At 61.6% G+C, this 13067-nt stretch overlaps 1 protein-coding gene across 2 annotated transcripts; it reads left to right on the top strand.

Annotated features, from left to right (window-relative positions):
- Positions 1-804: 804 nt before the first annotated feature.
- P3H4 (prolyl 3-hydroxylase family member 4 (inactive)) lies at positions 805-12114 on the top strand. 2 transcript variants are annotated; one of them, XM_048830016.2, is made up of 8 exons: positions 805-1365; positions 5231-5380; positions 6604-6775; positions 8084-8212; positions 8734-8879; positions 9285-9368; positions 9982-10123; positions 11395-12114. In XM_048830016.2, exons 1-8 carry the CDS (start codon positions 820-822, stop codon positions 11406-11408), a joined length of 1383 nt encoding a protein of 460 aa, XP_048685973.2. In that variant the 5' UTR covers positions 805-819; the 3' UTR covers positions 11409-12114. The 2 variants fall into 2 exon arrangements, with proteins under 2 accessions (XP_048685973.2, XP_048685972.2); XM_048830015.2 differs by having other exon boundaries at positions 9875-10123.
- The last annotated feature ends 953 nt before the right edge of the window (positions 12115-13067 follow it).

Here is a 13067-nt window from a genome sequence, read left to right as displayed (position 1 = left end):
AGTTACTGTCTGGCCCCACAAGTCAGTGGGGTCCTTCCCGGGGCCACTCGCCTGTTCCTTTGGCATGGCCGGCTGGGAGGGACGCCCTGTGGATTTGGGCAGCGGTGGCTCAGCCGGCGCTGGGGCTGCCTTGTGAGGGCAGCCCTCTCCCCGACTCCTTCCCCTGCAAATGTCCCCTCTACGGCGACATGCTCAGTCAGAGCCGGCGCTAGGCATAAGCAGACTAAGCAATTGCTTGGGGCCCCAGCGGCTCAAGGGGGGCCCCTATTAATTATTAGGGTGTGTCGGGGGGGAAGGAATATTCCTGCTTAGGGCCCCAATGGGCTACCACCAGCTCTGCACTCAATGTCCAGGGCACAGTGTGCCAGGGATAAACGGGTGTGGGCGAGACCCTGGTGCTACAGAAATCAGTGGCCACAATCCCATTGCCGGCAGCGGGGCCAGAGGTTCACCCAGCCCTTGCAATGCACAAACGCGGCGCAAGGCACAAAGACAGTGCAAGGAGCAAACGCTTACAAAGCATAAACTCGTGCAAAGCACAAACGCGGCGCAAGGAGCAAACTTGTGCAAGGCACAGAAGCGGTGCAAGGAGCAAACTCCTCCAAAGCATAAACTCGTGCAAGGCACAGAAGCAGTGCAAGGAGCAAACTCGTGCAAAGCACAAACACGGTGCAAGGAGCAAACTCCTTCAAAGCATAAACTCGTGCAAGGCACACACGGGTGCAAAGCCCAGCCGCCAGCTGCCGGCGGGGGCAGCACTAAGACCCTGCGGATCCGCCTGGCCCGGCCCCCTCCACTCCCCGCCTTTCCCCAGACCAGATGCCGGATGGTCCCCCGGGCTGGGCAGCTCCTTCCCCTGCGTGTGCGGCGCGGCGCCGGGCGGGCATGGAGCGGGGAGGCCGGCGGCTGCTGCTCTTGCTGCTGGCGGCGGCGGCGGCGCAGGGCCCCGCTCCGGCCGGCGCGCAGTACGAGGAGTACAGCTTCCGCGGCTTCCCGCCCTCCGAGCTCCTGCCCCTGCAGAGCGCCTACGCCGAGGCGCTGGAGCAGTACGAGGGGGAGCGCTGGGCGGAGAGCGCCCGCGCCCTGGAGGCCAGCCTGCGCCTGCACCGCCTGCTGCGCGACAGCGAGGCGCACTGCCAGCGGGAGTGCGCGGGGGGCGCAGCGGGCGGCGCGGCGCCCGCGGGCGCGCAGGAGGAGTGGGGCTGGGAGCTGGAGGTCTTCGGCCACGTCCTGCAGCGGGCCGCCTGCCTGCGGGGGTGCAAGCGCGGCCTGCCGGTCTTCCAGCTCCGCTCCCCGCCGGCCGAGACGCTGCGCGACTTCCAGCGCCGCGCGCCCTACCTCTACCTGCACTACGCGCTCTTCAAGGTGAGCCGGGGGCGCAGGCTGCGCGCGGAGCATCCGGCCCTGCCGCCGCTGGCTCGCTCCCTCCCCGCCGGGCCCTGCGCCTCCGCACGGCTGGAGCCCGGGGGGCAGGCCTGGGCTCCATGGTCCGGCGGGGGGCAAGGGATGTGCCCCGGTGCCTGGGAGCCTGCCCGCGCCCGGCTCCTGCTCTGTCTCTCGGCCCGTCTCTAGCGTACCCATCTCACCAAGTTGTTTGTCCCCCCTTCCTAGGGCCTCCCGCCGGCTCAGTGTCTCCCCGACGCGGGCCCAGTCCCGCAGGCCTGGCCTCCTGGGGCCTCTGGCCCTGCTGCTGCGGGGGAAGTGGCACCGTTTGCAGGACGGGGCTCTTTGGCTCCTCGGGGCAGGGGGCAGCATCCGTACCCTGCGACGTGGTCCGCCCAGAGCACGTTGTGAGCATTTAACAGAGAATAAATCCGGGCAGGGCGCGGGGCTCAGCCGACGATCGCGACGGCCCCTTCTGCCCTTGGAATCTGTGGGTCCCACGGGAGCCAGGTGCCCGGCAGAGAACGAGCTCTTGGCTGTGCGTGGGTGCCCTCCCCTGCCTAGCCTCTGTGGGCTTGTGTAAATGTGAGCCGGTCCCCAGTCTGGATTTCTGGTGCAGACGGGCCCTCTTGGTGTGTTCCCTTCCCAGCCGGAGCAGGAATGTGGCATTTGCGTGTTTCCGAGTGCTTTGCCCAGTGGGTTTAATGGGGCACCAATCCCACTGCTGCGTGGGGACTGGCCAGCAGCCATGTTTCTTATGTGGTGGGTCGTTATTTCCTTTTCACGTTTAGCAGGAGCTGCAGGCTCCCTGTCAGCAGCTGGGACCAGCATGTAGCTTGTGTGCGCCAGGATGGAATGTTAAAACCTTTGCCAGTTGCTTCTGGTCTTTTCTTTTCTCCTCCCCTTTCTCCCCACCCCCTTGGCTAGCCCTCTCCACAGCTAGAGCCAGGAAGCCCCCTGACTTGGATTTGCAGGAGGAATGCAAATGCCACGTCCCCTGTATCCAGAGCCGCAGAAGCCTGGGTGTCTGCTGAGCACAGACCTGGGCAATAGACTCTGCAGGGATCCTTGGCCGGGGCGGGGGCGGGGAGAGGGCTAGATCAGTCTTTTGGACCCATCGCTGGCTGCTGCTCCCTATGGTTTCACTGTCCCATAGGCCCTGTCAGCTCTTCCCTGCCCCCTCTGCTCCAGCCCCGCAGTTCCTGGAAAGCAAAAGTTCCAAAACTTCTGTTCTCTGGGGCAGAATCTGTTTTCCCCTTAAAAAGAAAAGGAGGACTTGTGGCACCCTAGAGACTAACCCATTTATTTGAGCATGAGCTTTCGTGAGCTACAGCTCACTTCATCGGATGCATTGTTGCTGAAGGGAAAGGTCGTGGTCACTTCACAATGCAGCTGGTGCTCCCATCTGACTGCCTGGCTGGAAAGGGGAGTCGGCTTACCTTGGGGGGCGGGGGTCCTTTTGGGAAATCCCCAAAATCCCCAGGCCCTGGGCAGGACTCAGTGTGCCGCAGTGTCCACATGGCAGAAATGTTAGTGCTTTTTGAAGAGCACAAGGGAAAAGGGAGAAACAAAGGGTTTTCCCCGGGGCTCCCACTTTTGTACCTGCTCAGGAAGGGTTAATTTAACAGGATGATGAAAGGGTTTTCCCGTGGGGGCAAACAGGGCAGGAGACAAAAGGAAACTTAGTTTCTTTCTTTGCAGTTTTATCCCTAAATAGAAGACCTCTGTGCATACGGATCTATCAGTCACTCACCCACCTTCCCAGCCTGCAATTCTAGCTCCTCTTTCTGTTCGATTTGCCAGCAAAGCCAGGGAAGGCTGCGAGTCCAGTGGCCTGAGCAAAGGCCTTGGGAATCAGGATCCCTCAGTTCTAATCCTGGCTTTGACACCTACTTCTCGGGCAAGTCATGTTCCCTTGCTCTGTGCCTCAGTTTCCCCTTCTGTAAAGCAGGGATAATAAGGGGGGGGTGTAGCAGGGAGGGGTTGTGAGGATTAATTAGGGTCTGATCCTGCAGTTCTTACGCATTGAATTCCATCGTGTGAGCCGAGCTGTGGGTGACATAGCCATTGCCAGAGTGACACCTGGAGTGCAAATGGATCCTTTAAGAGGATGGTTTAAAGTGCCCCAGTTTGAATCCAAGCTGCTCTTTCCGTGCACCATGCTGGGAGGGGCCCCGGGAGGAGTCTGTGTTTCACAGACGGGAGGCAGGCAGGAGTTTGCTTGAGTGCTTGTGCACACTTGGATTTACTGGCTAATTTTCTCCAGGCCAAAGATGTGAGGGTCCTGCTCAGGAGTAAAGTGGGATAGTCTGTCCTTCCTGCCAACACACCCCGTGTCCCCCTCGGCCTTGTCAGCCACAGCTCCGGCTGAGGGACTGTCGGCCCAGAACCACAGAATCTGAGGCGCGGTAACACTGGGGCAGTCCGTGCGGCTGATCGGAGACAGGAGAAATGCCATATAAGAGCCCAGCGCCGGGGGCCTGTAGGCCGATGAGCAGGAACAATCTGAGGTGCAATCAGACGTCACTGACCTGAGAAATGCCCCTAACCTGGGGCTGCCTGGGCTGCAGAATCACCTGGGAACCCTGGCTGAAAATTACAAACCCGAGAGGGGAAAGTTAGACTCCAAACTCTGTATTTAGGGACCCAACCAGACGTGGCCTGATTGGCCAAGGGGCTGAGCAGCCCCAGCTCCTATTGAGCTGCAGAGGTGTGGGTGTGTGAGGGGAAGATTTGCCTGCATTGGTGCCACGGGGGGGCCCACGATGTGTCACGTGGGCTCACTGGCTTTTTTATCGTCTGGTTCTGCCCATCGGCTGCTGCCGGCAGGGATTTGCCCTGGGGCTGCTGCTGCTGATCCTAGCCGCTGCCGAGCACTGCATTGTCTGATTCCCACCGGGAAAGGTCCCTGGACCCGCACTGGGCTCCTTTTGCATCACTAGCTATGCCAGCCGCCTTGGCCTGGCGATCCCATGAGATCACTTGCAGCTCGGCTGTGTTAGCAGCTGGAATATTAGTAGCATGCCGCGCTGCCTTCTGCACGAGAAGGTTGAGCATGTCCCAGCTGCTCGGGGGCGAATAAAGAACCCAGTGTATTCCAGCCCAGTGCGCCGGAGAGCTGCCTTCCTGCATTCAGTCTGGTATGATCTCAGGATGGGAAAGAAACACCAGGAGGGGAGGGATAGCCAAGGAGGGGAAGGATGGTCTAGGGGCTAATACACTGGCCTGGGATTGAGGAGAGGTGGGTGGAGATCCTGGCTCTGTGTCAGTCCCTTTGAGTATGTTACACGGGGATATGTTTTCAGAACCTCTGTAGGAGCAGAGGTTTCTGTGGGGCCTAGAAAGCAGGGACCAGTAGACGGGTGCCAGACCCTGCTTACAAATCTCTCCAGCAATTCCACTAGTCCCCTGGCAGTTTGCCCCTTGGCCGAGTGGCTCTTGGGGCATGTCCGCCCTCCCAAATTGTATCTCCTTCGCTGCACCGGGGTAGGTGAAGCAGACAGGCCTGAGTGGTGGACGCTGTTGGACTGGTCTAATGGTTTTATACTGGGATAGCTTAGCCCCCTGTGGGAAGGGGAAGGAGCCATGCGAGTATAAAGCCCTGCTACCTGAATGCCTGTGTCCATGCTGGGGGATCGTGCTGTGCTAGCTAGACTGGGACGACTAAATCCAGACAGCTTTGGTGTAGTAAGAGCCCTGTGGATTTTCTGGGCTGATGGCTGGCCAAAGCGGAGACGCTGAGCCCCACGTGGAGCTGCCGTGAACCCCGGGACTGAGCTCACTGGGGTGGCCGGGAGAGACCCTGGATCCTGGCCTGTGGCGTCGTGTGACTCTCCCCCTCTTTCAGGCCAATAAGGTGGAGAAAGCCGTGTCTGCCGCTCACACCTTCCTGCAGAAGAATCCCAAGCATGAGATGACGCTGAAATACATGAACTATTACAGAACCATGGTGGACGTGGACGAGTACCTCGTGGACTTGGAGGCCCAGCCCTACGAAGTGAGTGCGTCCCCAGGGAGCCAGGCTCACGCTGGTGGGGAGCCAGGGCTGGGATAAGGGGGCTGCGGGTCGGGATTGAGAGGCATCAGCAGAGCTGTGGGCCAGGAGTGAGGACGTTGACAGAGCAGGGGAGGGGGGCCATGGCTGCAATGGGGGGCTGCAGGTCAGGTTTGTGGTGCATCAAGGATGATCTGGGGAGGAAGCCCTTGCCGAAGAGGGTGTGGCTTGAGGGTTGGGGTTACTGTGAAGCTGTTGCTTTCAGAGCAGCAGGAGGGGCCGTGCTGGGCTGTTCCGCGCTGGCTGCTCCTGGGGCTTTGCCCTGGCTCAGCCTGAGGGGCTGACAGAGGCAAGCTGGGCCCTAGGCTGCAGCTCATTCTGCTCCAGATCTTGCCAAGAGCTCCCATATGTGGCAGGACTATGGGGAGGGAGGCGTTCACTGCCTGAGGCTACACCCGGTTTCCTGGCCTCTGCCCTATCTGCTCCTTGGTCAGCATTGCAGAAATCCACGTATCCGGAGCGGGGTGGGGAAGTAGGCTGGAACACCCCCTGAAAACGGGTTGTGACGGCCCGCTCCCAGGCTAATGCAGGGAGCCAGATCCAGCCCTTGTGTAGGTGTGTAGCATCTCAGATACAGAAATCCTTTCTGTAGTGGGGGGCCCAAAACTGGACACAATACTCCAGATGGTGAAGTTATTTAGTCTGCAGAAGAGAAAATGAGGGGGGATTTGATAGCAGCCTTCAACTACCTGAAGGGGGGTCCAAAGAGGATGGAGCTAGGCTGTTCTCAGTGGTGGGCAGATGACAGAAGGAGGAGTAATGGTCTCAAGTAGCAGTGGGGGAGGTCTAGGTTGGATATTAGGAAACCCTATTTCACTAGGAGGTGGTGAAGCACTGGAATGCGTTACCTAAGGATGTGGTGGAATTTCCATCCTTAGAGGTTTTTAAGGCCTGGCTTGACAAAGCCCTGGCTGGGGTGATTTAGTTGGGGATTGGTCCTCCTTTGAGCAGAGGGTTGGACTAGGTGACGTCCTGAGGTCTCTTTCAACCGTAATCTTCTATGATACTCGGGCCTGGGGCGGGGCCTTCTGCACAGGGCTGAATTCTAGGCAGCCCCAGTCTGACCAGGAGGAAATGGCCGAGAGGCTGGATCTGCTCCCTTTCCAGCACGCAGTGAGGGTCTGGCGGGGCCCACCCATAACACGGGGCGGTTCCGATCCCTGCAGGCGGCGTTCGTGCGCTCGGTGAAGCTGTATAACAGCGGGGATTTCCGGAGCAGCATTGCAGACATGGAGCGCGCGCTGGGGGAATATTACAACGCCTATGAGAGCTGCCTGGCCAGCTGCGAGGGTGCCTACGAGCTGCGGGAGTTCAAGGACTTCTACCCGGCTATTGCAGGTGGGGGGCCCGTCCCTGGGGCTGCGGCGGGTGGGGCACCTCTCCCAGCCTCGTGGAGCCACAGGGCGGGCTCTGCTGCTGGGCGCTGGGGAGAAGTGGCCAAGACGTGACCAAGTGTTCCGCATGCGTGGTCAAAAAGGCCTGAAAATCACTATGCCAGTAAGTGGATCAGGACAGAATTTATGGTGCACTTTTGGGCAATGGGTGGCTGTAGTAGGTAAGCTAGACACTTGGACCTAGATTCTTCACTCTACCTGAATTGCACTTGGACGGAATGAAAAGAGGGGACCATGGAACCATTTGTAGCTCCCTGTTTTGGGGCCCCATGGCAAATTAGGGCTGCCCAGGGCAAAGAGAAAAGAATGGTAACTTGCTCTACAGCAACTGTGGTGGTTCAAGATATGTCATCTACATGGATTCCCTTCTGGTGACTCACAAGCAGTGACCTGGAAGCCTCTGTGTTCCCCGAGTCAGCTGGCCGCCTGTTTCCTGTTTACACACGCGTGTGGGTCCCGGGGGCAGGTGGCTCTCCACAGGGGCTGTCTGGGGCCTAGCTTGGTGTGAGTTGGGGGGGCTCAGTCTGTTTGTAGCTGGATGCCTGTGTTGCACGTGGGGTCCCCCTAGGGTGGGGCTGACGATGGGGCCCTTACGGGGGGCGCAGGGAGCTCAGCCTGCTGCTCCCTGGCTTGCATGTGCTCCGGGGATACGCAGAGGAGTCTGTCTCCGGGGCCGTGGAGCAGGAGCTTTTGCTGGGTTCAGGGAGGGATGTTCCCATCCCCACCACCCCCGAAGGATCGGTCCATACAATGGCTATTAGCCAGGCTGGGCAGGGACGGTGTCCCTAGACTCTGTTTGCCAGGAGCTGGGAATTGGCGACGGGATGGATCACTTGATGATTCGCTGTTCTGTTCACTCCCTCTGGGGCACCTGGCATTGGCCACTGTCAGCAGACAGGACACTGGGCTGGATGGACCTTTGGTCTGACCCATTCTGGCCGCTCTTATGTAAAGGGCAGGGACACAGGCCGTGTTCCTGGCTGGAGGGGACAGCAAGAGCAGCATCGGTGGGGGTGGTTCAAACCAGCCGGTCCTAGAAACCCCAGAGGTGTGGCAGAGAGATGACTGTCTTGCACTGTGGCACAAGCCGCCCCATAAGTGATGGGTCAGGGAGAAACTTCCCCGTGCAGCAGATTGTCCCCCCGTCGGCCGCTGGGGGGCTCGTCTCCCTGAGCAGCAGGTGCCGGTGGCTGTGGGCAAGGGCGTCCAGGGCCTGAGGTGCCGGGCCGGTGTGACGGGCATTTCTTCCCAGATCACTTCGTGGATGTGCTGCAGTGCAAGGTGGATTGCGAGGCCGACCTGACGCCCAACGTGGGCGGGTACTTTGTGGAGAAGTTCGTGGCCACCATGTACCATTACCTGCAGTTCGCATATTACAAGCGTGAGTCACTGGGGCCACATACTGGTTCACTGGTCCCTGTGGGGAGGAGGGAGGCAGACTAGGTGGGCAGTCGCGGGGCAGGGGCTTAGACCCCAGAGCAGCAGGGGATGAGCCGCCCACCAATGCCCCTTTGCCTGTTTTCGTCCCCTCCATCTGCATCCAGCACCTGAGCACTTCAGATCCTCTCTCCTATTGGGGGGTCGCCCTGCCCCACAATCCCTCAGTGCTGTGTGAGGGGTGCCCCTCATCTGTCTGGAGTGGGGGGCCTTGCCCCATGGCCCCTTGTGCTGTGAGGGGTTAGGATCAGGGAGGCCTAGTGTTGGTGGGGGGTCCTTGTCCTTCTGCAAAGGGGGTGGCTTCCTCTGCATTGGGAGTTCTCACCTCCCCCCGTCCCTGGGTCTCACACAGTATGGGGTGTCTGTATCTGCCCTGCATCTCCTCTGCCTGGCTCCTTTACAATGGGGGTGTCTCTGTGCCGCATGCCCCCCACTCACGCCCCCCCGCGCCCGGCTCTGGTGCAGTGAACGATGTGAAGAACGCGGTGCAGAGCGTCTCCAGCTACATGCTCTTCGACCCGGCGGACGAGGTGATGCAGCAGAACCTGGTCTATTATCGCTTCTACCGTGAGCGCTGGCATCTGGAGGATGAAGACTTCAGTCCCCGCCCGGTAAGGGGTCCTGGGGGGCGTGTGGGAAGGGCTGATTCATGAAGCCCATCAGTGACTCCTGGGACCGGGCAGGGCTCAGGCTCTGGGAGAGGCCGTACCCCCCCCCTCAGGGTCTGGGGGAGCCAGGGAGGGTGAAGCCTGGAAGATGGAGATGGGGAGCCTGGAACTGCTCTGGTGGCTGATTCGGGGTCCTGCAGGGGGTTTCCCCTCCCACCCTAGCGCAGGGACCCCTGGATGAACTGGCCCAGCTGCCCCTTGCTGGCTGGGCTGAGCGCAGGAGCTAACCTTTAACCCTTTCCACACTGGCCGGGGCTGGCTCTGCCTGGGAACCACTCCGCCCCATGCGGCAGGCCTGGCCGTGGGGGCGGCAGTGAGTCTGATGTGTGTCCCCTTGTCCCTTCCAAGGAGGCACTGCAGTATCACAACCAGACGGCCGTGCAGAAGAAGTTACTGGACTTTGCCAAGCAATATCTGCAGGCTGACGATGAGGTGAGCTGGGGCTGGGGCTGGGGCAGCTGCTGAAGATGGGGGTGAGGGCTGGGGTGGGAGGGGTTCCCCATTCAGCTCCCTGCTGCTGGAACCCTTTGGACTGGGACCTGAGCAGGGCTGGGCCACGTCGCTGTTTGGATGGGAGCCCTGGGCCGTGCTGATTCAGTAACAGCTGCTGGATAGCGGCCTCCAGCGCTGCTGGGCCCCACCCCAGAGCTGGCTGCATTTTGGCTCCGGGGGAAATGAGCCCTGTGCACCTCACTGATGCGGACAGGTCTAAGGCATTGGCTGAGCAGGTGGCTTTGGAAAGGTCTCCCAAGCGGAGCAGCGAGGTGTGGCCATTGAAACTAGACTGCCCGAAGCCCTGGAGAATCGGGGGGAGGATTCGGCACTGGCTCCTGGAGTGGGGCGGGCTCCTGCGGGGGCGCCCTGGAGAGTGGAGTCCGGGGGCAATCCCATGCCGGATCCTATTGGGGACTGTCCCCTTCCCACTGTGCCTTCTCCAGCTCTGCCGAGCAACGGCCCAGGGAGCGGGCTCGAGGGGACAGGCCTGCCCTGGGTGGGCCCAGGCATCTGGGCCTGCGGTGACAGCCTCGCCCTCCCTGTGCTGCAGATGGAGCTGGCTGCGGGCGAGGAGCCGGACGGGCAGGACCTGCCCTCGGACAGCGAGTTTGAAGGCCAGGGCGACTACGAGGAGGGATTTTTCGCTGAGTGGTGGCAGGAGCCCAAGTCCAAAGGGGACAAAGCAGACCAAGGTTACTGACTGCAGGCTCCCGCCGCCTCCCAGGGCCTGTCACGCTTCGGGGGGGTGGCCACAGTCTCCCCTTGCCCCATGGATGCAGCGGGAGCCCCACTGCCCTGGCTGGGCCCAGGGAGCTGAGAGGAGCAGCCACCCAGGCAGCTCCTGGGGTGACAGCGCAGCCTGGCTCTACCTCCTCACTAGAGCCCCCACCCCCCCCGGCTGCCCCCTTCAAGGGGGGCCCCAGGGCTGACGGCTGTGGAGATGCCATCCCCCCCAGCCAGGGGCAGAAGGAGAAGGGCATGGGGGGAGCTTGCTCTGCCCTTGCCCATGCTCCAGCCTCTCTCACCAGCACTACGGGCCTGATCCTGAGAGGTGCTGAGTGCCCCCATCTCCCCATGGGGTGTCCTGTTGCTATCTCGGACCAACACCCTCCGGCCGGAGCACAAAGGACCCTGCTCGGGGCAAGGAGAGCAAAGTCTGTGGACTGGCCAACCCCCCTCTGCAGGGCTGCTGCTTCCCCCAAGGGCCTTCGTTATGCTAACGAGCCTCGCTTAGGGGCCTGTGCAGAGCTGGGCTCTCTCCTCCCTCCCCCTTTCCTTCCTGGCTGCCTCTGTCCTGTCTGGTGCTTCCCTGTCCCAGTGGGATCCCAGCCAGGTCTGTCGTCTGCATGGCTCTGGGCAGCCTCTGCTGTCTAAGGCTGTCAGCCTCCCTCCCACCCCAGGCCTGGAGCTGCAAGACCCTGGGGCAGGGGGCAGGTGCCACACTGCACAGCTGGGAATTTATCATCCCCTTGCCCTCCCCCAGCTCCATGAGCCTGGGGGAAGCAGCAGCTTTGCCCCTAAGCCCCTGACCAAGCAGGAGACGATGGATCAGGCAGTGTTTGCCAGCTGCAGAAGTATGCCAGGTCTGCAGGGCACTAGATCCAGGCTGGGTGAGCCATGAGCTGTCTCTGAGGCTTGTCCCACATCCGCATGGTCCCCTCTCCGTGCCTGCCTCCTCCTCACATTGCTCCCTCCAGAAGGGATTGGGCAGCACTTCAGTCTCCACTGTCCAGTCTCCTCTCCGCTAAGGCCCCAGGTTCTCCAACCACAGCCCGGTGCACGTGCTTGGCACCGGCTGGGGGGCCCCAGGCAGTCCCATCGGAGGAGGTGCTTGGCACTCCTGGCCCACCCAGGGCAGTTCCTGAGACGTGGCCGGCACAGAAACAGGGACCAGACCCTCCTAGCCCGGTGCCCCGACACGCAGCCGGGCCCGCCCCTCACGGCAGCTTTTCTTTGTTTGCAGAGAGGATCCGATGAGCAGCATTCGTGGGGGCTGAGTGACATCTTCAGCTGGGTCTCTGCCCCGACAGCCCTCCTGCCCCATCATCTCACCTGGGTCTAGGCCAAAGGGGCCAGGGGGCTGATGGCCCCAAATAACCCTGTGGGAGCAGTGGGGCGAGGACTGCCCCGAGAGCAGGACTCGGGGCTCCCCCAGGCTCTGCCATGTATAAACACGGGCTTGCCCGGGGGTCCCGAAGGGCCCGGACCTTCTGCCTTTGCCTTTCGTGCCTAAACCACCTTAAATAATCCATGGACTCCTGGATCCCATTGGCCGAGCTCCGGCACCTCTGAACCAATCCCAAGCCTTGCCTGCTCTTCCCATGAGGCCTCACTTCACGGTACTTGAATAACACCCCCCCACCCCCCCGCTAACACTTGAGAACCCCAGGGCCTGGCCCCCTGGCTGGAGAACGAGGCTCCTTGGGGCAGGGTGGGGTGGGTGGGAAATGGCCCCTCTGGGCCAGTCACAGGTGTGCTGGGGCTCCACATCAGCTGCAGCCAGTGGCCCTGGGGCTGCCTGGGGCGCTCAGCCGCTCTGCGTGCTTCGGGGTCTCCCACGAGGCCAGCCCTCGGTGAGGTTACTCTCCGTTAACTTAATGGTTCCTGATGGGACCGTTCCTTTTTATATTTGTGCTAAACTTTAATAAAATCCGGATGGGTCCTTTCCCTGGGGCCCCCTGCACGCCTGCCAGGTGCTGGGCTGTGATTCCCTCTCCGGGCGGGCTGGCTGGCTGGCGAGCCCTCAGCTGATACCGGGTCCGGTTCTGGGGCCAGGCTGCAGGCGGGGGCTGAGAAGAACTGGGAGATGGACCCGGGGTCTGGGAAACCTCCTCGCAGTGGGAGACTGAAGGGGTGGGCAGGCTGAGAGGCAAATGGATCATGGTTTGTAACTACCTCCCCCGGTCCAAGGGAGCTGGGCCTGGAGGGGCAGGTGCTGGTTCTCCAGGGGATATGGCAGGTTCTCCATCACGCAGGGGCTTTAAATCCACGCAGGGGAAGGGGGGGCGGTTGTAAGGGTGGTGCGACAGCTCGGCCCCCGGTCCCTGAACTCCGTGCAGGAGTCACTGGTGGGATTCTCCGGTCTGTGTGGTGCAGGTCAGGCCCAATGGGTGTAATGGTCCCCTTGGCCGTAACAGTGAAGGGGGCACCCCCTCCCGCCCCCCCAGCGCCTCACCTCTGAGCTGTCGCAGTGCCACTAGCTGCTAGACGCGCGCACCTGGCAGCATGGCCCCAAGGTGCCCCTGCTTCCCGCCCCGTCACCCAGCCTGGGCCCAGCGGGGCTGCTTGGGGCAGGAGAGCGAATACAAGCGGGGGGGCCCCGAGGCTGAACCTCACCCCACTGGAGAATGCCAGAGCCTGGCAGCTGCCCAGGGGCAGAGCAGGTACCTGGCTGGGGAGCCGGGGGGACTCAGCTCCCCATCGATAAATGATCCCTTACCCCGCTGGCTCGCAGGTTCCCAGCGCTCCCCAGTAGGTGGCGCTGGGAGCCATGAGGAGACCGGGTGGAGAAGGTTGCTGTGGCTGGTACGTGCATCGCTGGGCTGCTCTCCAGGGAAGGGGGGGCTGTAGGGAACCAGGCAGGGAGCTTGGGGCCTCTTGTGTCTCTAATACTTGGTGTGGGCTCCGGCTCCTGGT

The sequence above is a fragment of the Caretta caretta genome, chromosome 27, assembly GCF_965140235.1.
Source record: "Caretta caretta isolate rCarCar2 chromosome 27, rCarCar1.hap1, whole genome shotgun sequence".
Classification (NCBI taxonomy): domain Eukaryota; kingdom Metazoa; phylum Chordata; order Testudines; family Cheloniidae; genus Caretta; species Caretta caretta.
Note: the sequence above shows the minus strand (reverse complement) of the source record. Positions and strands in the feature narration are given on the sequence as shown.